Source organism: Lepisma saccharinum, chromosome 2, assembly GCF_977018435.1.
Source record: "Lepisma saccharinum chromosome 2, izLepSacc3.1, whole genome shotgun sequence".
In the NCBI taxonomy this organism is placed as follows: Eukaryota; Metazoa; Arthropoda; class Insecta; order Zygentoma; family Lepismatidae; genus Lepisma; species Lepisma saccharinum.
This window is the reverse complement of record NC_139230.1, coordinates 110,431,116-110,446,453: the sequence shown is the minus strand read 5'-3', so window position 1 is coordinate 110,446,453 and position 15,338 is coordinate 110,431,116. Positions and strand designations below refer to the sequence as shown.

The 15,338-nt window shown below is 36.5% G+C and overlaps 1 protein-coding gene across 6 annotated transcripts in view; it reads left to right on the top strand.

Moving 5' to 3' along the window:
* The window catches only part of LOC145984111 (BBSome complex member BBS2-like), a 182,511-nt gene that overhangs the window by 12,889 nt on the left and 154,284 nt on the right, over positions 1 to 15,338 (top strand). For all 6 annotated transcript variants that reach the window (XM_083117541.1, XM_083117542.1, XM_083117537.1 and 3 more), the window contains 2 exons: positions 1,751 to 1,920; positions 12,643 to 12,871. In XM_083117541.1, coding sequence (XP_082973667.1) covers positions 1,807 to 1,920; positions 12,643 to 12,871 — 343 coding nt within the window. In that variant the 5' untranslated portion in view covers positions 1,751 to 1,806. The remainder of the gene's footprint in view (positions 1 to 1,750; positions 1,921 to 12,642; positions 12,872 to 15,338) is intronic.

Below are 15,338 nucleotides of genomic sequence, written 5' to 3'. Positions count from 1 at the left end.
CTGAAGTCATACCCAATGACTCCCCACACCATGATGGCAGGGGTAATGCCGGTGTGTCTCCACAACATTGGCAGGATGTGTCCTTTCACCTCGGTGGAGCCATACTCACATATGGTGGTCATCCGTGGTAATGCAGAACTAAGATTCATGGCTGAACATGATGCAATGCCACTCATCACTGTCGTCAGCAGTCCATGCCTCCCGGTTATGGCAACACTCCAAAGGCAGCCGTTGCTGTTCTGGTGTTAATGGCAGCCTCTGCATGGTACGGTGAACTCGTAGTCCGGCTGCTGCCAGTCTATGACCAATGATGCAGGATGACACAGGGTGTTGTAGAGAGTCATGTACGTGTGTCCGGTTAGCAGACGCAGATGTGATGGGGTTGCAAAATGCTTGGTGCACAATACTGTGATTCTCCCTTGGTGTGGCCAGTCTTGGTCGACCGGAATCTTCACTATGTATGTAGGTGCCCTCGCGTATCTAATGGTGACAACATCTGGCCACTGTGACATGTGAATGCTCGAGATGCCTGGCAATTGCATGATTCAACCAATCAGCCTCATGCAGACTCTCAATACGGCCCCTTTCAAACTACGTCAAGTGCTGGTAGTCACACATGCCTTATGAACGCTTTCAGGCCTGCTAACACTATCACATGGTGGCACAACTAATGCACTCTGGTGGCCATTCTAGATGTTACAAATCATTGAAACTCTAATCAGTAACCATTTACATACATATCGAAGGTACATACGTGTACGAAATGATGTTCAAATTGGACATTTCCTTGTGTGTGCTTAACTTTTTTGTCAATGAGTGTATTTTGTTATGCAACCATGCAGGAAGTATGGATCTACAGACAAATTACCCAGGGGTATTGGTCAGGTTCTAATTCATTATTATAGACCATAAAATATGATTTCTATGTGCATTTCTAAAACTTTAGTGCATATTTGCATACATATTTTAGCCTTTTTAATGCATATAAATCCATCCCCTAGTAATGACACAGGAAAACCATTTCTATACTCATTGCATTGGAAGTCCAATTTTAACGCTTAAGTACTGTGGGCAATGATAATCACACAACTACTATGGAGGGGACTATGACACCTCTGTTTTGATAATGAGCTGTGATCTAGATGCTTTTGCTATTTTGTGACTTGACATTGTTATAGAATACTATTTTGAAGCAGCTTTCAATTATTATTGTTTAGTTAAAGAAACGTAAGGTAATTTGGGCTGGAGGGATTTGAGAAATAAAATAAAATAGAAAATTAGGGTGGTCTAATAGACAGTTCATAGTAGTTACGGGATAATGTATTACAATCATGGGAGAATATTGTAGAGGAAAAGAGCATGGGATATTTAAACGTAAGTAAGGATGTGTGCATTTCTGATAAAACAACACAGTGGTGAAGTGGCCATGAATGCAAAGGTCCTTGTTATGGATGGAGATAGCTCAGGAAGGGGATGATTTTCTGTGACTTCAAGTTGCCACTCAGTTAATGCTGAGAACCTACTTCCTTCACATTCCATTTTCTAAAAGCTGAGAGAGCATATGTCTCACTAAGGATTCAATTCAAGCCTACATGTATTGTAACTGTTCTGTTGCCATATACAGAGTCCATCTTTAAAGTATTGTACAGTATTTATTGCTAAGCAGTGTAATTTATTTCTTGAAAATGTGTAATGCTATTCAGACATTTTATTTTCATAAATGTATATATATATATATTTTAATTTTCAGCTGAGAATCTGCATATTTTATTTGATGCATTTTATCTGGAATGGTGACATTCCACAATGGTACCCGTTTTTACTCTACACTTGAATCAGAAAGTACTTACTGGAAGAATAACCACAGGAAAATACAATGGAACAAATAGTTGTCTCACTGCTGCAACAACAGCAGATAAGGTATGAAAGTCTTCACTGGAATTAGAAACTGTCCTTATCATTGAAATGCTCAAGCACATTCATAATTCACTTAAACCAGGGTTGGCCCAGGTGGGCCCAGCCCAGTTTTCCCCATGTGTTTTTTTCTTTAAAAAAGTCCACCTCAAAGAAAACCAAACCAAAAGTTTTTTAAGAAAATGTAAATTTTTGCTTTAAATACTTGTGAGGTTCTACAATTGCCAAGAAGTTTTGAAAAACTTGTTAAGAAAAGGCTTAGCACAGCTTATAATACTAGAAATAATAAATGTAGTACAAGTCACTGTTTTTTTCAGACTATTTTCCTCAAATCATGCTAGAAATGGATTTTTAACAGAAATAAGAAGAATATATATTCAAGGAACAAAAAAGAAAGAGTATCAGAAATTTTTAGATAAAACATTTGCATTGATTGATGCAGCATAGTTGAACAAAGCTTTTGAAATGTGGTAGCACTTTGGTCATCACTCACTTCTGTATGTGGGGGGAAACCATAGTGGCACATCAAAGTTTCACCTGTGACGATCAATTGATACAATACATTTTTGCATGTTTAAAGGTAGAATTGAGTACATTTTATTGAAATGTCATTAATTGTGGCATAATTAAATTGGAACACTCTTTTAAATGATTCTTTTAATTTTATCATAATGGGTAATGGTAATACCTATACAGGATAGATGTTATTTATGTCTGGTTAGGAGCTCTATACCTGTGTAAGTCGTGCACCTTCATAATCTACCACAATTTTTGCTTTGTGCATGAAACTTACACGAGCATTTTGTACTTACACTATAATTTGACAATACAATTATCAAAATATTGTGCATGATTTAGGAGGAACATCAGTTAGGGTGGATGGGCAGAGAGGGATAAGTCATCCATTTAGTGACCATGATAACTGCTGTAAATTTAGAATAATTTAGGTAAAATTCTGTGGCGATGCATGGTTTAAAGATAAAGGCAAGCAATGCAGTACTCCGAAATGGGAAAAGGTGTAAATTAATTATACATATATATGATAAAATATACCCCAACTCCTCTCTCAACGGCCATGATTCTTATTTCAGAATTTTTTGTCAGGTTATTGATATAATAAAATGCTTGCTATTACTTACAGCTGCCCATATACAATTTGAACTATCCAGGTTTGTTTTGGTAAATTCACAACACACCAAACAAAAGAGAACACACTTCAACCACTCGTTCTTCCTACAGAAATGCAAAATGCTCCGAAAAGCTCTGATACTAACAGAAAAATGATACCAACCTCGTTGTAAAAATTATATTTAATTGGAGAGTAAAAGAACTGACTTGAAGCTTAAAATTAATTAAGCTTTGGAATAATTGGTTATTACAACAGGAAGAACATGTGCCAGCTCTTTTCTTTAAATAATGTATCATATTAATAAAAATAATATTTCGAGTTTGATAGCATTAAGGACTTAACGTTTTTGCTATTAGCAGGTCTCAGATGAGAGTTTCATTGCTTTCTTTATGTAAGTTTTATCAGAAAAACATCAGTTTATTGAATTTGTTTGTATGGAAACTTACGATAAATATTGTGTAAATTATTTGGTAGTTGTCAACACAGCCATAATTTGAGATGACTGAGACATGAGGCGGACAACAGCCAGCTGTTCTGAAGATTACAGCACTCCCCAGTGCCGGGGACACCATGTTTGTCTAAATCCCTGAACGTCAACATTATTGAGGTTTTACAAATCTTGAAACTTAAAGTAATGCTTTAAAGTTTGTCTACATGTAATTTGGAACAGTTATAATAATTTATTTTAATAATTCTTTGTTTATAATAAAGCAAATATTCATATTCGAGATCATGTTAACACTTGTTTGCTTTCTGCTTGGCTCAGGTGTTTTTGAGAGAAGCCGAAAAGCAGAGCTTGTATTAGTGGTTTGGAGACCGTACCTTCACCAGCATCTACCCTTTGGTATATGATATTTCAGGAGCATTAGTTTCCTGCATGGTGGCAGCAAGCAGAGAGTCTGGTGCTTGCCAACAGGCTGCTGAGAGATTTTACGGTTGTAAAATTTCGCGATATCGAGTGTGATAGAAACTAAATAAGGCACTCTACATTAAGTGCATTAAATAATATTTTAATAGTGCAAGCAGTGCTTGCATTGCTTGTACTATATCTTCGCCACTGTACTTCTGCAGCTAGAAATCTTGTGAGCAAAATTGGACAATGTGTTTCAAGATGGTGGATGAAAAATTGATTTTCCCCATTTTCTCTCTCTATGCTATGCTCTACATAGTTTGTTTTTTTTAAACTGTCTGGGATACATTTTTGGAGTATAATAAATTAAACAGTCATTTTAGAGATTTCATTGGTCTGCAATTTTGCAGTAAAACTTTTAAAATAATATTTCATAGCTTAGGAGATGAGTGGTGGTAAAATCACAAATGTTGTATTTATGATAACTGCCATAAATGTAAAGCTTTTGAGTTACAATTTTTACAGTTGCAAGATAACGAATGGTCTCACATTGTATTTGAGAAAAATTGGTCAGCATGTTTAAGGATAGTGGATGACAGACCAATTTAACTTTTATTGTGAGAGCTTTAAATTATGCTCATATTTGACTATATACAGGGTGTCGGGCTTCAGGTAAACAAAATGAACATGTTATAACTTTCGAACAAATGTATAGAAATGTACAAGCAAATACTCATTCAATAGGAAATATCTTCAAGATTTTATAGCCAACATGACAACACTGCAACTGCCACACTGCACGCTGCATGATGGGAAATCACAAAATCGTTAGGTATTGGAGCATGCTTGCTTGCTTTGTTATTCATGATGTGGACCCCGCAGCAGAATTGTTCTGCAGGAGTCCACTGAAGTCGGTAAGACAGGCAAGTAGAGAACTAGGGATTCCTCGTTCAACAGTACATGATATTGTCCACAAATGACTACGTTTGCATGTGTAGAAAGTGCAACTGCTTCAACACCTTAAGCCAGATGATCCACAGAAAAGAAGAGACTTCGCTGTGACAATGCTGAACCGGATTGAAGAAGATGAAAATTTTCTTGATAAGATGTTTTTTAGTGATGAGTCCACCTTGTAACATGAAAATCATTTCATTCGTAACATGGCTGCTTAAGAAATTCTGCTCTTTTCATTTGTATACCTAACGATTTTGCGATTTTCCATCATGCAGCATGCAGTGTGGCAGTTGCAGTGTTGTCATGTTGGCTTTAAAATCTTGAAGATATTTCGTATCGAATGAGTATTTGCTTGCACATTTCTATCAATTCATTTGAAAGTTATAGCATGTCCTTTTTGTTTACCTAAAGCCCGGACACCCTGTATTTGACACCACCAAAGTAGTCCAGTCAACGTCACACACTTTCGGAGTTTCCCCTTGCCTCCTCCACACCCCTGGCCATCCAGGGTTGCCACATTTGTTCTAAGCTGCTCAGTCGACACTTCGCATCTTGCACTATTTGGTTGATTTTGTTTTAGTTTGTGTTTTGAGTAAGGGTTATTTGGTTTTCTATTTATTGTGAGTGGTATTGAGGTGCAGCGTCCTACATGTGGTACATTAGCCAGTGGAAGTAAAGTACATGCCTGCTGAATGTACATAGAAAGCAAAGTAAAATAAATCATTGCAAACATTTACAAATTTTTCAAGAATCTTGTCTATAACAAAGAAGCCAGAAAGCACATTTACTTTAATGTAGTAGCAGCAGTCTCCACAAAGATTTTAATACTTAATGCAATCTTTTTACAAGAAAATTAGTGTGAAAACAAACAAAATTCAATTTTTCTTGGAAATATGACATTTGTTGTACAAAAGAAAAAAAAATATTTATAAGAGAAATAGGATGCTAGCACAAGAGGGAGGGAATAAAGCACTTGGCAGCTTGAAGCTTCTCACTAATGGTATTCTGCTTGCATGTCTTAACCTGTTCAGACAAACCTCTGCCTTACACATCTTTTCATTCATAATCGCTTCTAACGGATTTACTATGCCATTTGCATGATGTAATTAATAAATACAATAATTTTAATTCCTTGTAATCAAGGGGTCCTAGGTTCGATTCCCAGTTTGGATCCTACTTTAAACTGTAGGTCCAGTCCCAATTAGCCTTACTTTGCATAAAGTGGACTTAAAACACCAACTTAATCAATCTATCAATAATTTTAATTGCATGATTGTTCATTAAAAGTAAATATTTGTAACCAATAACAAATTTACCTTTTTTGCCCAAATTCCCCATTATCCATGCATTATCTCTATTTTGTTTTTACAGGTACCTCTCATAGAGTACTCTTTGTGCTGTAAATATCAAATTTCTATTAGTCCCCCCCCACCAGAGATATATGGCCTCAAATTTTCAAAAAATGAAAAACTAGCATTTTCAAAGATCTATAACTAAAAGAGGGAGCCAGTAGCAGGGCTCAATTTTTTTTCTGCCAGAACTTTGGATGTACCTGTATGTTTCTTCTAAAAAAATATAGCTCTGATATGACATTATTTCCCTACTAAAGAAAATCCTAAATTTTGATTTTTTTGCCAAATTGAATTTCAATTTTGACCCCAAATTTTCATTAGAAATGGTGAAAAAAGTACAAAACATAAAATAAAGTTTGAAATGTACTGAAAACAATGTTTTTTACCACAGCTTTCTCTCATTTTTCTTAACTGAGTTGTCATTATTATCACAACTGTCTGCAAAGGCCAAAAATGCCTGAAGCCGTGAAACAAAAAATGGCCATCATTTTTAAATGAAGTCAAGTTTCAGAAAAATAATGTCTGCTTTGAACTACTCCTATAGGGGTTAGAAGAACCAAAATGTTGAAAATTTTAAAAATGGTCAAGCAGCCAGTGCTGGACCATATGGTATAGACTGACCCATATGCATTCTGGACAAGAACTCTGGTCTTGGTACAATTTGCTAAAAGTGGATAAACAAGCCAGTAATGCTTCTCCCACATATTCAGCATTTCTAACAATACTATGTGTACTCATATTAGTGGTAATTTGTGAGTGTTTTAGGGTCATTTTTTCAAAAATATAACTTTATGCCAGTGGATACAATGGTTCATACATTGAATACTGAGACCTGTGATATTTTTATTATAAACAATATTACCTTTAATATTATTTTGAACATGTATTGATCATGCTGTGTAAGAATTTTCATTGTGGTAAAACCTGGAATTCCCTATCAAACAATTACCTGAAGTGGAGTGTTTTTTAATCACAACATATTACTTTCTTTTAAAAAAAATACTTTCTAATCAGGTTTCTGTTAGGACTGTTAGGACTGTCTTTCTCCTCTCCAGTAGCGTATGCAGGATTTCATCAAGGGTGGGGTTATTTCCAAAACTGTTTATCCAAATTCACATTACAAGTGTTTTATCTACTACTACTACCACCGTGCATCCATTTCCTTGCAAGGCCGAGAGATTGGGAGATGTGTGGTGGGCGACACTTGCGGAGATGCTGACATTTTCAACCAGTTACGTCCCTCTTAAGTTTACCCTCGAAAGCATTTTGCTTCGCTTGGAATCGTTTGGATGTTTCGAATGTGCAACACTGTATCAAGATTACGCTGCAGACTAAACCATTAAAAGTCAGTGGTTTTTGTGAGCATTGTTTGCAATCTGAAAACTCCGAGCTTGAGTTGTTCTTTCCTTTGCGACTACAGGTGCCCTGGACAGAGCTGCGAATGGAGTGAGGAACAGACCTTGAACCAAGAGTGTGTTAATTTCGTACTGTGTAAAAGAGTGTGGTTTTTGGTTACTTGTCGTGCTACTTTTCTGTGTAATTGCATTGTGTGTGTGTGTTGTGTGTAATTGAGGCGATTGAAATGCCAGCCACAAAGTTCACATTAGAACAGAGAATTTTCATGTATGACACTTACGTGAAAACAGACTCGTGTCGAGACAAGTGTATTCAATTTGCACAGAAATTTCCTGATAAATATCTGCATGCTAAAGATATGTCCATAAAAATAAGTGACGTTCCTGGTCGAAAATGTCGGCATCTCCGCAAAAGCAGCCTGCCACACTTCTCCCGATCTCTCTGCCTCGCAAGGAAATGAATGCACTGTACTACTACTACTACTGCTGCTCTTACTACTACTACTACTACTACTACTACTACTACTACTACTACTACTACTACTACTACTAACAACATATTTTTAACATATTCTAGGAGCAGGTCAACTTTTTTACAAAATAATTGTCTAGTCAACGGTAATTTGTATATGATATGTAAGATATTTGAAGTGTGAAGAAAATCCATGAGAACAAGCAAATACTATATTAAAATAAATTTAAATAATCAAAGTATGCAACTCACCCAAGATCATGAAGAAGAGGCACAATGTAGAATTCACACTCATTCTATACATGTTGCTGAAATCCACTGAGTCTGTTTTTGCTTTCAAAAGTTTTGAGTTTGAATTGATGTTTTAGTCCACTTTATACACAGATGGGTTAACTGGGACTGACCTACAGTTTAAAGTAGGATCTGAACCACTGTGGAATTTTCCTCCACTGGGTGTCAAATTGGGGACCCTTTTTTAACAAGGCGACGACGTTACCACTATGCCATCAGGGAGCCCCTCGTTCAAAAGTAAGTTTAAAGAGCAACACATTTATTACTTCTAGGTGATTCAAAAAGCACTTCAACATTATATAGTGATGTGGGTGTAGACTCAGGGGTGCACAATCAGTATCAGGAAGAATGTTCGCAATAACATCACCACATTGCGACGAAGCACTTTAGAATGGTGTGGAATTTTCATAATTCTTGTGAGAGTTACTACTCGACTTTTTGAAAAAGAAAAAAAAGAAAAATGCAAAATTTAACTCTGCGATCACTCAGATTTGAAAAACTAAATATTCTGACCAAGGCAGTTATTTATTTTATTAAAAACATAAACTAAACGTAACGTTTCAACCTTCTAGCAAGGTCTTCTTCAGACTCTGTATCAAGTACAAATGTAACAAGATACAAAAGCAGTGCAACAGAAGAAGGTGTTAGAAAGAGTGGAAAGGACAAGAGAGAAAGAGGAGAGGAGAAGGAAGAAAAATGAGGGAAGAAGAGCGTGAGATAAAAAGTCCAACCACATTCTATATGGAAGTAAATATGTTTAGCCTTTTAGGTGAAAGTACAGTTGACAAGGGAAAGTCACCTGCTAGAGAGTTCCAGAACAACTTTCTAATAGTCTGGAGGGAGTAATTTTTGTGTATATATAATGCCCTGTTTTTGTATCTTGTTACATTTGTACTTGATACAGAGTCTGAAGAAGACCTTGCTAGAAGGTTGAAACGTTACATTTAGTTTATGTTTTTAATAAAATAAATAACTGCCTTGGTCAGCATATTTAGTTTTTCATATCATGGAAACAAGGCTTAATGGTGTTATAATCACTTAGATTGTTTAGATATATTGAGGGATCCCAAATGAAATTATAAAGGTTTATGTTCAAATGAGAAACATGTCAATATGCACTATGCATGTGCATGATAATTAACATCTGGATTGTGTCGCTTTTCATACCAACAAAACATTTCACAATAGTTAAGCTTCTTCTTCTTGTCGTTCGAATTCAGAAATTCAAATGTGCCATGGTAAACAATGGAAAGGAGGACTATACTGGTCGCATTTCCAGCTGGGAAACAATGAATCAGCCATCAGTTCAATTCTCTTCAACTATCTTTGAGCATTTTCGTGGCACAAGGGACTCAAAGTTTCTTTTCTTTTACCCAACGCACAGAAACTCAACACTCAGCAGCTGTTGTCACCTGTACAATGAATTTGACCTTTGATTACTAACTGAAATTTGTACCTCAATTGGTTGTGCTTTGTAATCAAGGGATCTCAGGTTTGATACCCGGTGGAAGCACATAGTGGTTCGGATCCCACTTTAAACTGTAGATACAGTCCCAATTAACCTATAAAGTGGACATTGATGTCAATCTAAAATTGTGCATTTCAGTTGCAGTCATTCATGTTAATTATTATAAGAGCATTACAGGAACATGGTAACTTCAAATTGAAGAGAGAGTGAGCAACACTATTAGGTAGAAAACTATACCTTGGCCCCTCTTTTTGGAAAAATGCTTTGCCTTGCTTGCATGGAAAAATCCTCCAGTTGTCCATATATGTCAATGGCCTCCCTTGAACATGCTGTTCTTTTCAAATTTCCAAACTTCATTGTTGTGCTAAAATCAGGCAAAATTGAAGCAAGCTTCTAGTTTTCTTCAGTTTCATTTGCATATTATCATAGATAGATGTCTACTAAAAGTTGATTGATATTTGATTTCAGGACTAAAACATGCATACATATTTCACATTTTCTTTATTTTCAACGTCGCACCCCCTAAATTTCATTCTGCACCCCCTCAGCACCCCTAGATGATTAACTGGTGCCACCGCTGGTTACAACTCATTGTTCAGAGAAAAAAAATACATGCTTGTTGAACCTTTTTGCATCTGTGATACAAGACAACTTTTTATTTCTGTTTAAAATCATAGGTGCCCCCATATTTTATTTTCCAGAATTTATGTTTATTTTCAAGGCATTTACTATTAAAGATGCATGTGTTTGGAATGTTGTGCTGCATGGGAATAATTCAAATATTTACTACTACTATTATTATTATTAATATTTTTATTATTATTATCATCATTATTATTGTCGGAAATATTTGACTGTGCTAAATTGGTCATTTTTAAAAAGAAAAATTATACAGCATTTTTCATAATATTTCAAAAGCTCAAGGGGGAAGGGTTAAACCCCATAGTCCCCCTTGCGTACGCCACTGCTCCTTTCCAACAATACCTAAATCATTACAATATTCCACATAGTTTCCGAGATGTGATGATGTTTTATATAATACATATAATTAATATATTATTATATAATATCTTTTGTACCATTACAGCTATCACAAAACTAATTACAGCATTGCATTCTTGTAAAATTCTAATGTGTTTTGATACTCCACATGACCTTCTTGCCATTTGAAAAATTTGACCTTGATCCAATATGGCAGACTTCGAAATGGCCACCATGTTCCAGAAGCACCCATACACATGGGCCCCTTACCCCGATGTATCCAGGTGAAGTTGGATCTGCCATTACCCCATCCGTTTAAGAGAAAAAGGGTGTCCTGGGACTTTTGAATCACATTGTACATATGTATGTACGTTGAATAATACTTCACGAGTATTTAAAGCAATAATTTACAAAATTTTCTGAAAAAAAGCACTTTTTGACTGGATATTTTGATGGGTAGAAACTAGGGATGTGCCGAAGCCGATTACAGATGTATAAAAATTGGTAGAAATTGTCACATCGGCATCGGTATCGGCACCGGCAAAAATCCGATATTTAAACTGGTAAACTACAGTTTTACCTTCTAATAAGTTTTATATTTTAATTTTGTAAGATTTATTGAAAATTAGGTTATGATTCATTATTATTGTAGAGTTTTTGTAATAAAATTATTGCAAACTTTCATTCAGAGGATCAACCTAACTCAAAATTGGAAATAAAACAGTACATTGCTGAACCAGGATCTGCTGTTGTATTGGAAATTCAAAAGTGAGTATTCAAACCTGAAGCAAGTGCTGAGAAAATACTTGGGCATACCTGCTGCATCAGTATTCAGTGATTGAGTGTTCAGTGTTGCTGAACAGATTTGCGATAAGAGAAGAAGTAGGTTACTTCCTGATCTGCTTCCAAAACTCGTGTTTCTGAAGTTGAATCTGGCAGCAGTAAATTTCCAACATTAAGAACAGGAATTCATTTTGCATTTCAAAGAACTGCTTGTGTACTAATGTAAAATCTCTTGAGAATCCATGTTCTTTTTAAAGGTTCACATAACCACCTTTTGTAGATGCAAATGTACATTCGCATCTCTTGAGAATATATATATGTATATACATATGATATGCAATACAAATGTACATTGCAAATTTATTTTTGTCATGCTGAAAATAACATCCCATTTCTGTTTAATAATCTTATTATCAGAATCGGTTAAATATCGGCATCGGTATCGGTTCCACAAATTATCGGTGAGTACATCGGGATCGGTAAATTTTCAGCTTCGTCACATCCCTAGTAGAAACCCATGCGAGGAAAACTGAGCTAGGTCCACTTGGGCCAACCCTGCCAGGTACACATTTATTAGAGGTTGAGTGAACTCCAGAGCCACATTGTACAGGTACAAAATCAGAGAAAACAATCATACCGTAGGTCAACCACCCAGAGAACTGAACCCAGTTCAATCAGATGCCCTCCCAACTGGACCACTGCATCTCATATGTGTGTAGTGTTTGACTTAGATTATTGACAGTGTACATTCTTTCTATGTATGGTAAAGCATTCTTTCACTCATTTGCAATGAATATTTCACTATGATGTAAGTTTTAATGCATTGATCTTCTGCTTAGTGTACTACACATGTTATGTGTCATATATCATCGTGATATTTATTTTGTGTCTTGAGAAATACATACAGCCTCAAATATTATAGTGGTCAAACTAACAACCTAGATCACAAGTAAAATTGTTCCCCTATGGCTATGTTTGTTAATATGGATTTTTTTTTCACTTGTAAAGGAGACAGGATTGCAAGTTACTTTTATTGTATAAAATGATTATTCACTGATCAGCAAATTCTGTAATGTGTCCACTTTCTTTACAGATATTTATTCACAGCCCTCATCAGCATATGGGCTTTGCCAGTGGCCGAATAAGAGCTAGTGATTCAAATAAGGACATTTCTCTTTTGAATGTTAACCAAGCCATAACTTCTGTGCGTGCTGGTCCTTTAAACCCAAAAGAAGAAAGGGATGTGCTGTTAGTTGGTACATTAACAAATCTGTTGGCATATGATGTAGATAACAATTCAGATTTGTTTTATAAGGAGGTAGGTAATTTAGAGATTTTGATTCAATGTACCATAACAAGGGCTGGAAATTACACATAAAAAGAATTATTCTATACGTAAAAAGAGTTTATGTACTAGATGGGTTATGCATTAAAATCGTGTAATATAGTACATAAGCAACCATGTAAAGTATGTACAAAACTTACAAATCCACAAACATAAAGGTGCTGCCTCAAAAAACTCTAACAATCCAGATATCACATATTCTTCATAATCTGCTATTCTATTTGTGTATTTCTTTGAGAGTGTCCCTTCATCAATTTCATCACCTAATCGCTCATTCTCATTGTCATGATTAGCCAACAGTACCAGAAAAGTGGTGTAAAACTAACCTAATTCAATCCATCTATCTATTTATTTGCATATTCTAGCTGACCTCCGTGACGGAGAGGTAAGCACAGCACACTATGATGCCAGGGGTCCCGGTTTTGAATCCCAGCCTGGGCGTAGGTGTTCTTTGAGAGTGTCCTCTCATCAATTTCATCATATCCTCATCATTGTGATTAGCCAAAAGTGGCAGAAATGCGAAGTAAAATAAACCAAATCAATCAATGTATTCAGGGCTGGTATTTGGAAATGTGAGATCCTGTGTGAACTGTGCCTATGAGGCCTTATATTTCTACATATAGAAATATATGTATATACAAGGTGCATTCAATATATAACCAGAATTTTGCAATAAAATCTCCTGTAATAGGTCCACAATTACGGAACTTCATACGCTTCTTCTAGGAAGTGCCCTTCTATTAACCGCGGAAGCCCTGTAGCGCATGATTCACAATCCCTGCGTTAACTGCGGAAGCCCCGTAGGTTGGCCTCATGGCACCCGTCAGAGAGTGTACGAAAGCTGAGATGAGGTCAGTGATACGTTTTCTGCATTTTGAGTGTGTAAACCTGGCTGAAATTTATCGACAAATGATATAATTTACGGTGATAAGTGTTTGGCTAAATGCCAAGTGTACGAGTGGGTGAATAAGTTCAAAAGCGGTGTTACAAGTGTGGAAGACAAACCACATGTTGGTCGATCAGTCACGGTTACGACTGAATGTGTGCGGAACGCTGTTGAAGCAGTTATTCATGAAAATCGCCACATCACCGTAGCTGAGATAGCAAGAGCAATGGAGATTAGTGTTGGATCAGTACACAAGATCATCCACGACAGGCTGGGATTCAGAAAAGTCTCCGCAATATGGGTCCCACGTCATCTGACGCAAGATTTAAAAAAACAGACGTTTGGATGCCTATCAACACCTTTTGGAACGCTATAGAGCTGAGGGGGACGACTTGATTGGTCGGACAGTTACTGGGGATCAGTCTTGGATCCATTTCTTTTGCTCTAAAAGCAAGAGAGCCAGCATGGCATACTGCCATCCATCCCCTCCTAGGCCCAAGAAAGTGAGATCGCAGCCGTCTGCTTGGAAAGTTATGTTGACTGTTTTTTGGGACAGGAATGGTGTCATTCTTGAAGATTACCTTACCAAAGGTACGACAGTGAACAGTGAATCATATAGTGCTTTACTGCAGGATCGTTTGAAGCCAGCAATAAGATGAAAATGTCCTGGACTTGTCTTGAAAGGAATTTGCTTGCAACACGACAATGCCCATCCACATACTACTGCTGCAACTGTTCAAACAACAACATCAATCCAGAAAAAATATAAAACGATTTCGAAATGTCTCTACGCCTAAGAGAACCTTTCAACAGCGCTGAGACTCGTAATAAGATACAAACATGACAAAGGAAGAACTACTACTTTTCCATACCCGGAGGCTATAGATAAATTAACTTTTGCTTCAAATAATATACCATTTACAGAAGACGAAATATTTAAACTTATCAAGAAGATTTTCTCATGCAGGGGAGTGCCCTTGGAGCTTGAAGACATTTATGCTGACTTTGTGAGGTCATATGGAAGAGTTGCGTTCTTTCACAACCAAGAATGGCCATACTGTTTTCAGGTAGTAAGGTGTCCATGAATGGCAAAATCAGCATTCTACAGGCTAGCCTCAAGGGAGCAAAACTGGCAACACAAGAAACTTTAGATATCGCAAAAAGGAAGAACATTGACATCCTCACTCTTCAGGAACCATACACAAAGACAACAACATTCCACACGTACCATCGGGAACAAAAATATTACAAAACTATGAAAAACCAAAAGCAGCAATAGTATTATTAAACAAGAACTTAATCCCTATTAAAATTGTACAGTTTTCTAATTCACATATAAATTGCACTTAAATTTGCCTAGGGAAATTTACATTCATCCTGATCAACAGCTACTGTCAGTTCAGCCTCAACTTTTTCTGGATAAGATCGGAGAAGCATGCGAAGCCTATACCAACTGTAATATATTGATAACAGCGGATGCGAACTCCTCCTCCCGTTGGTGGCACGGCGATGTGACTGACCGTAACGGAGAGTTAATGGAAGATTTCATAGCGGGTCA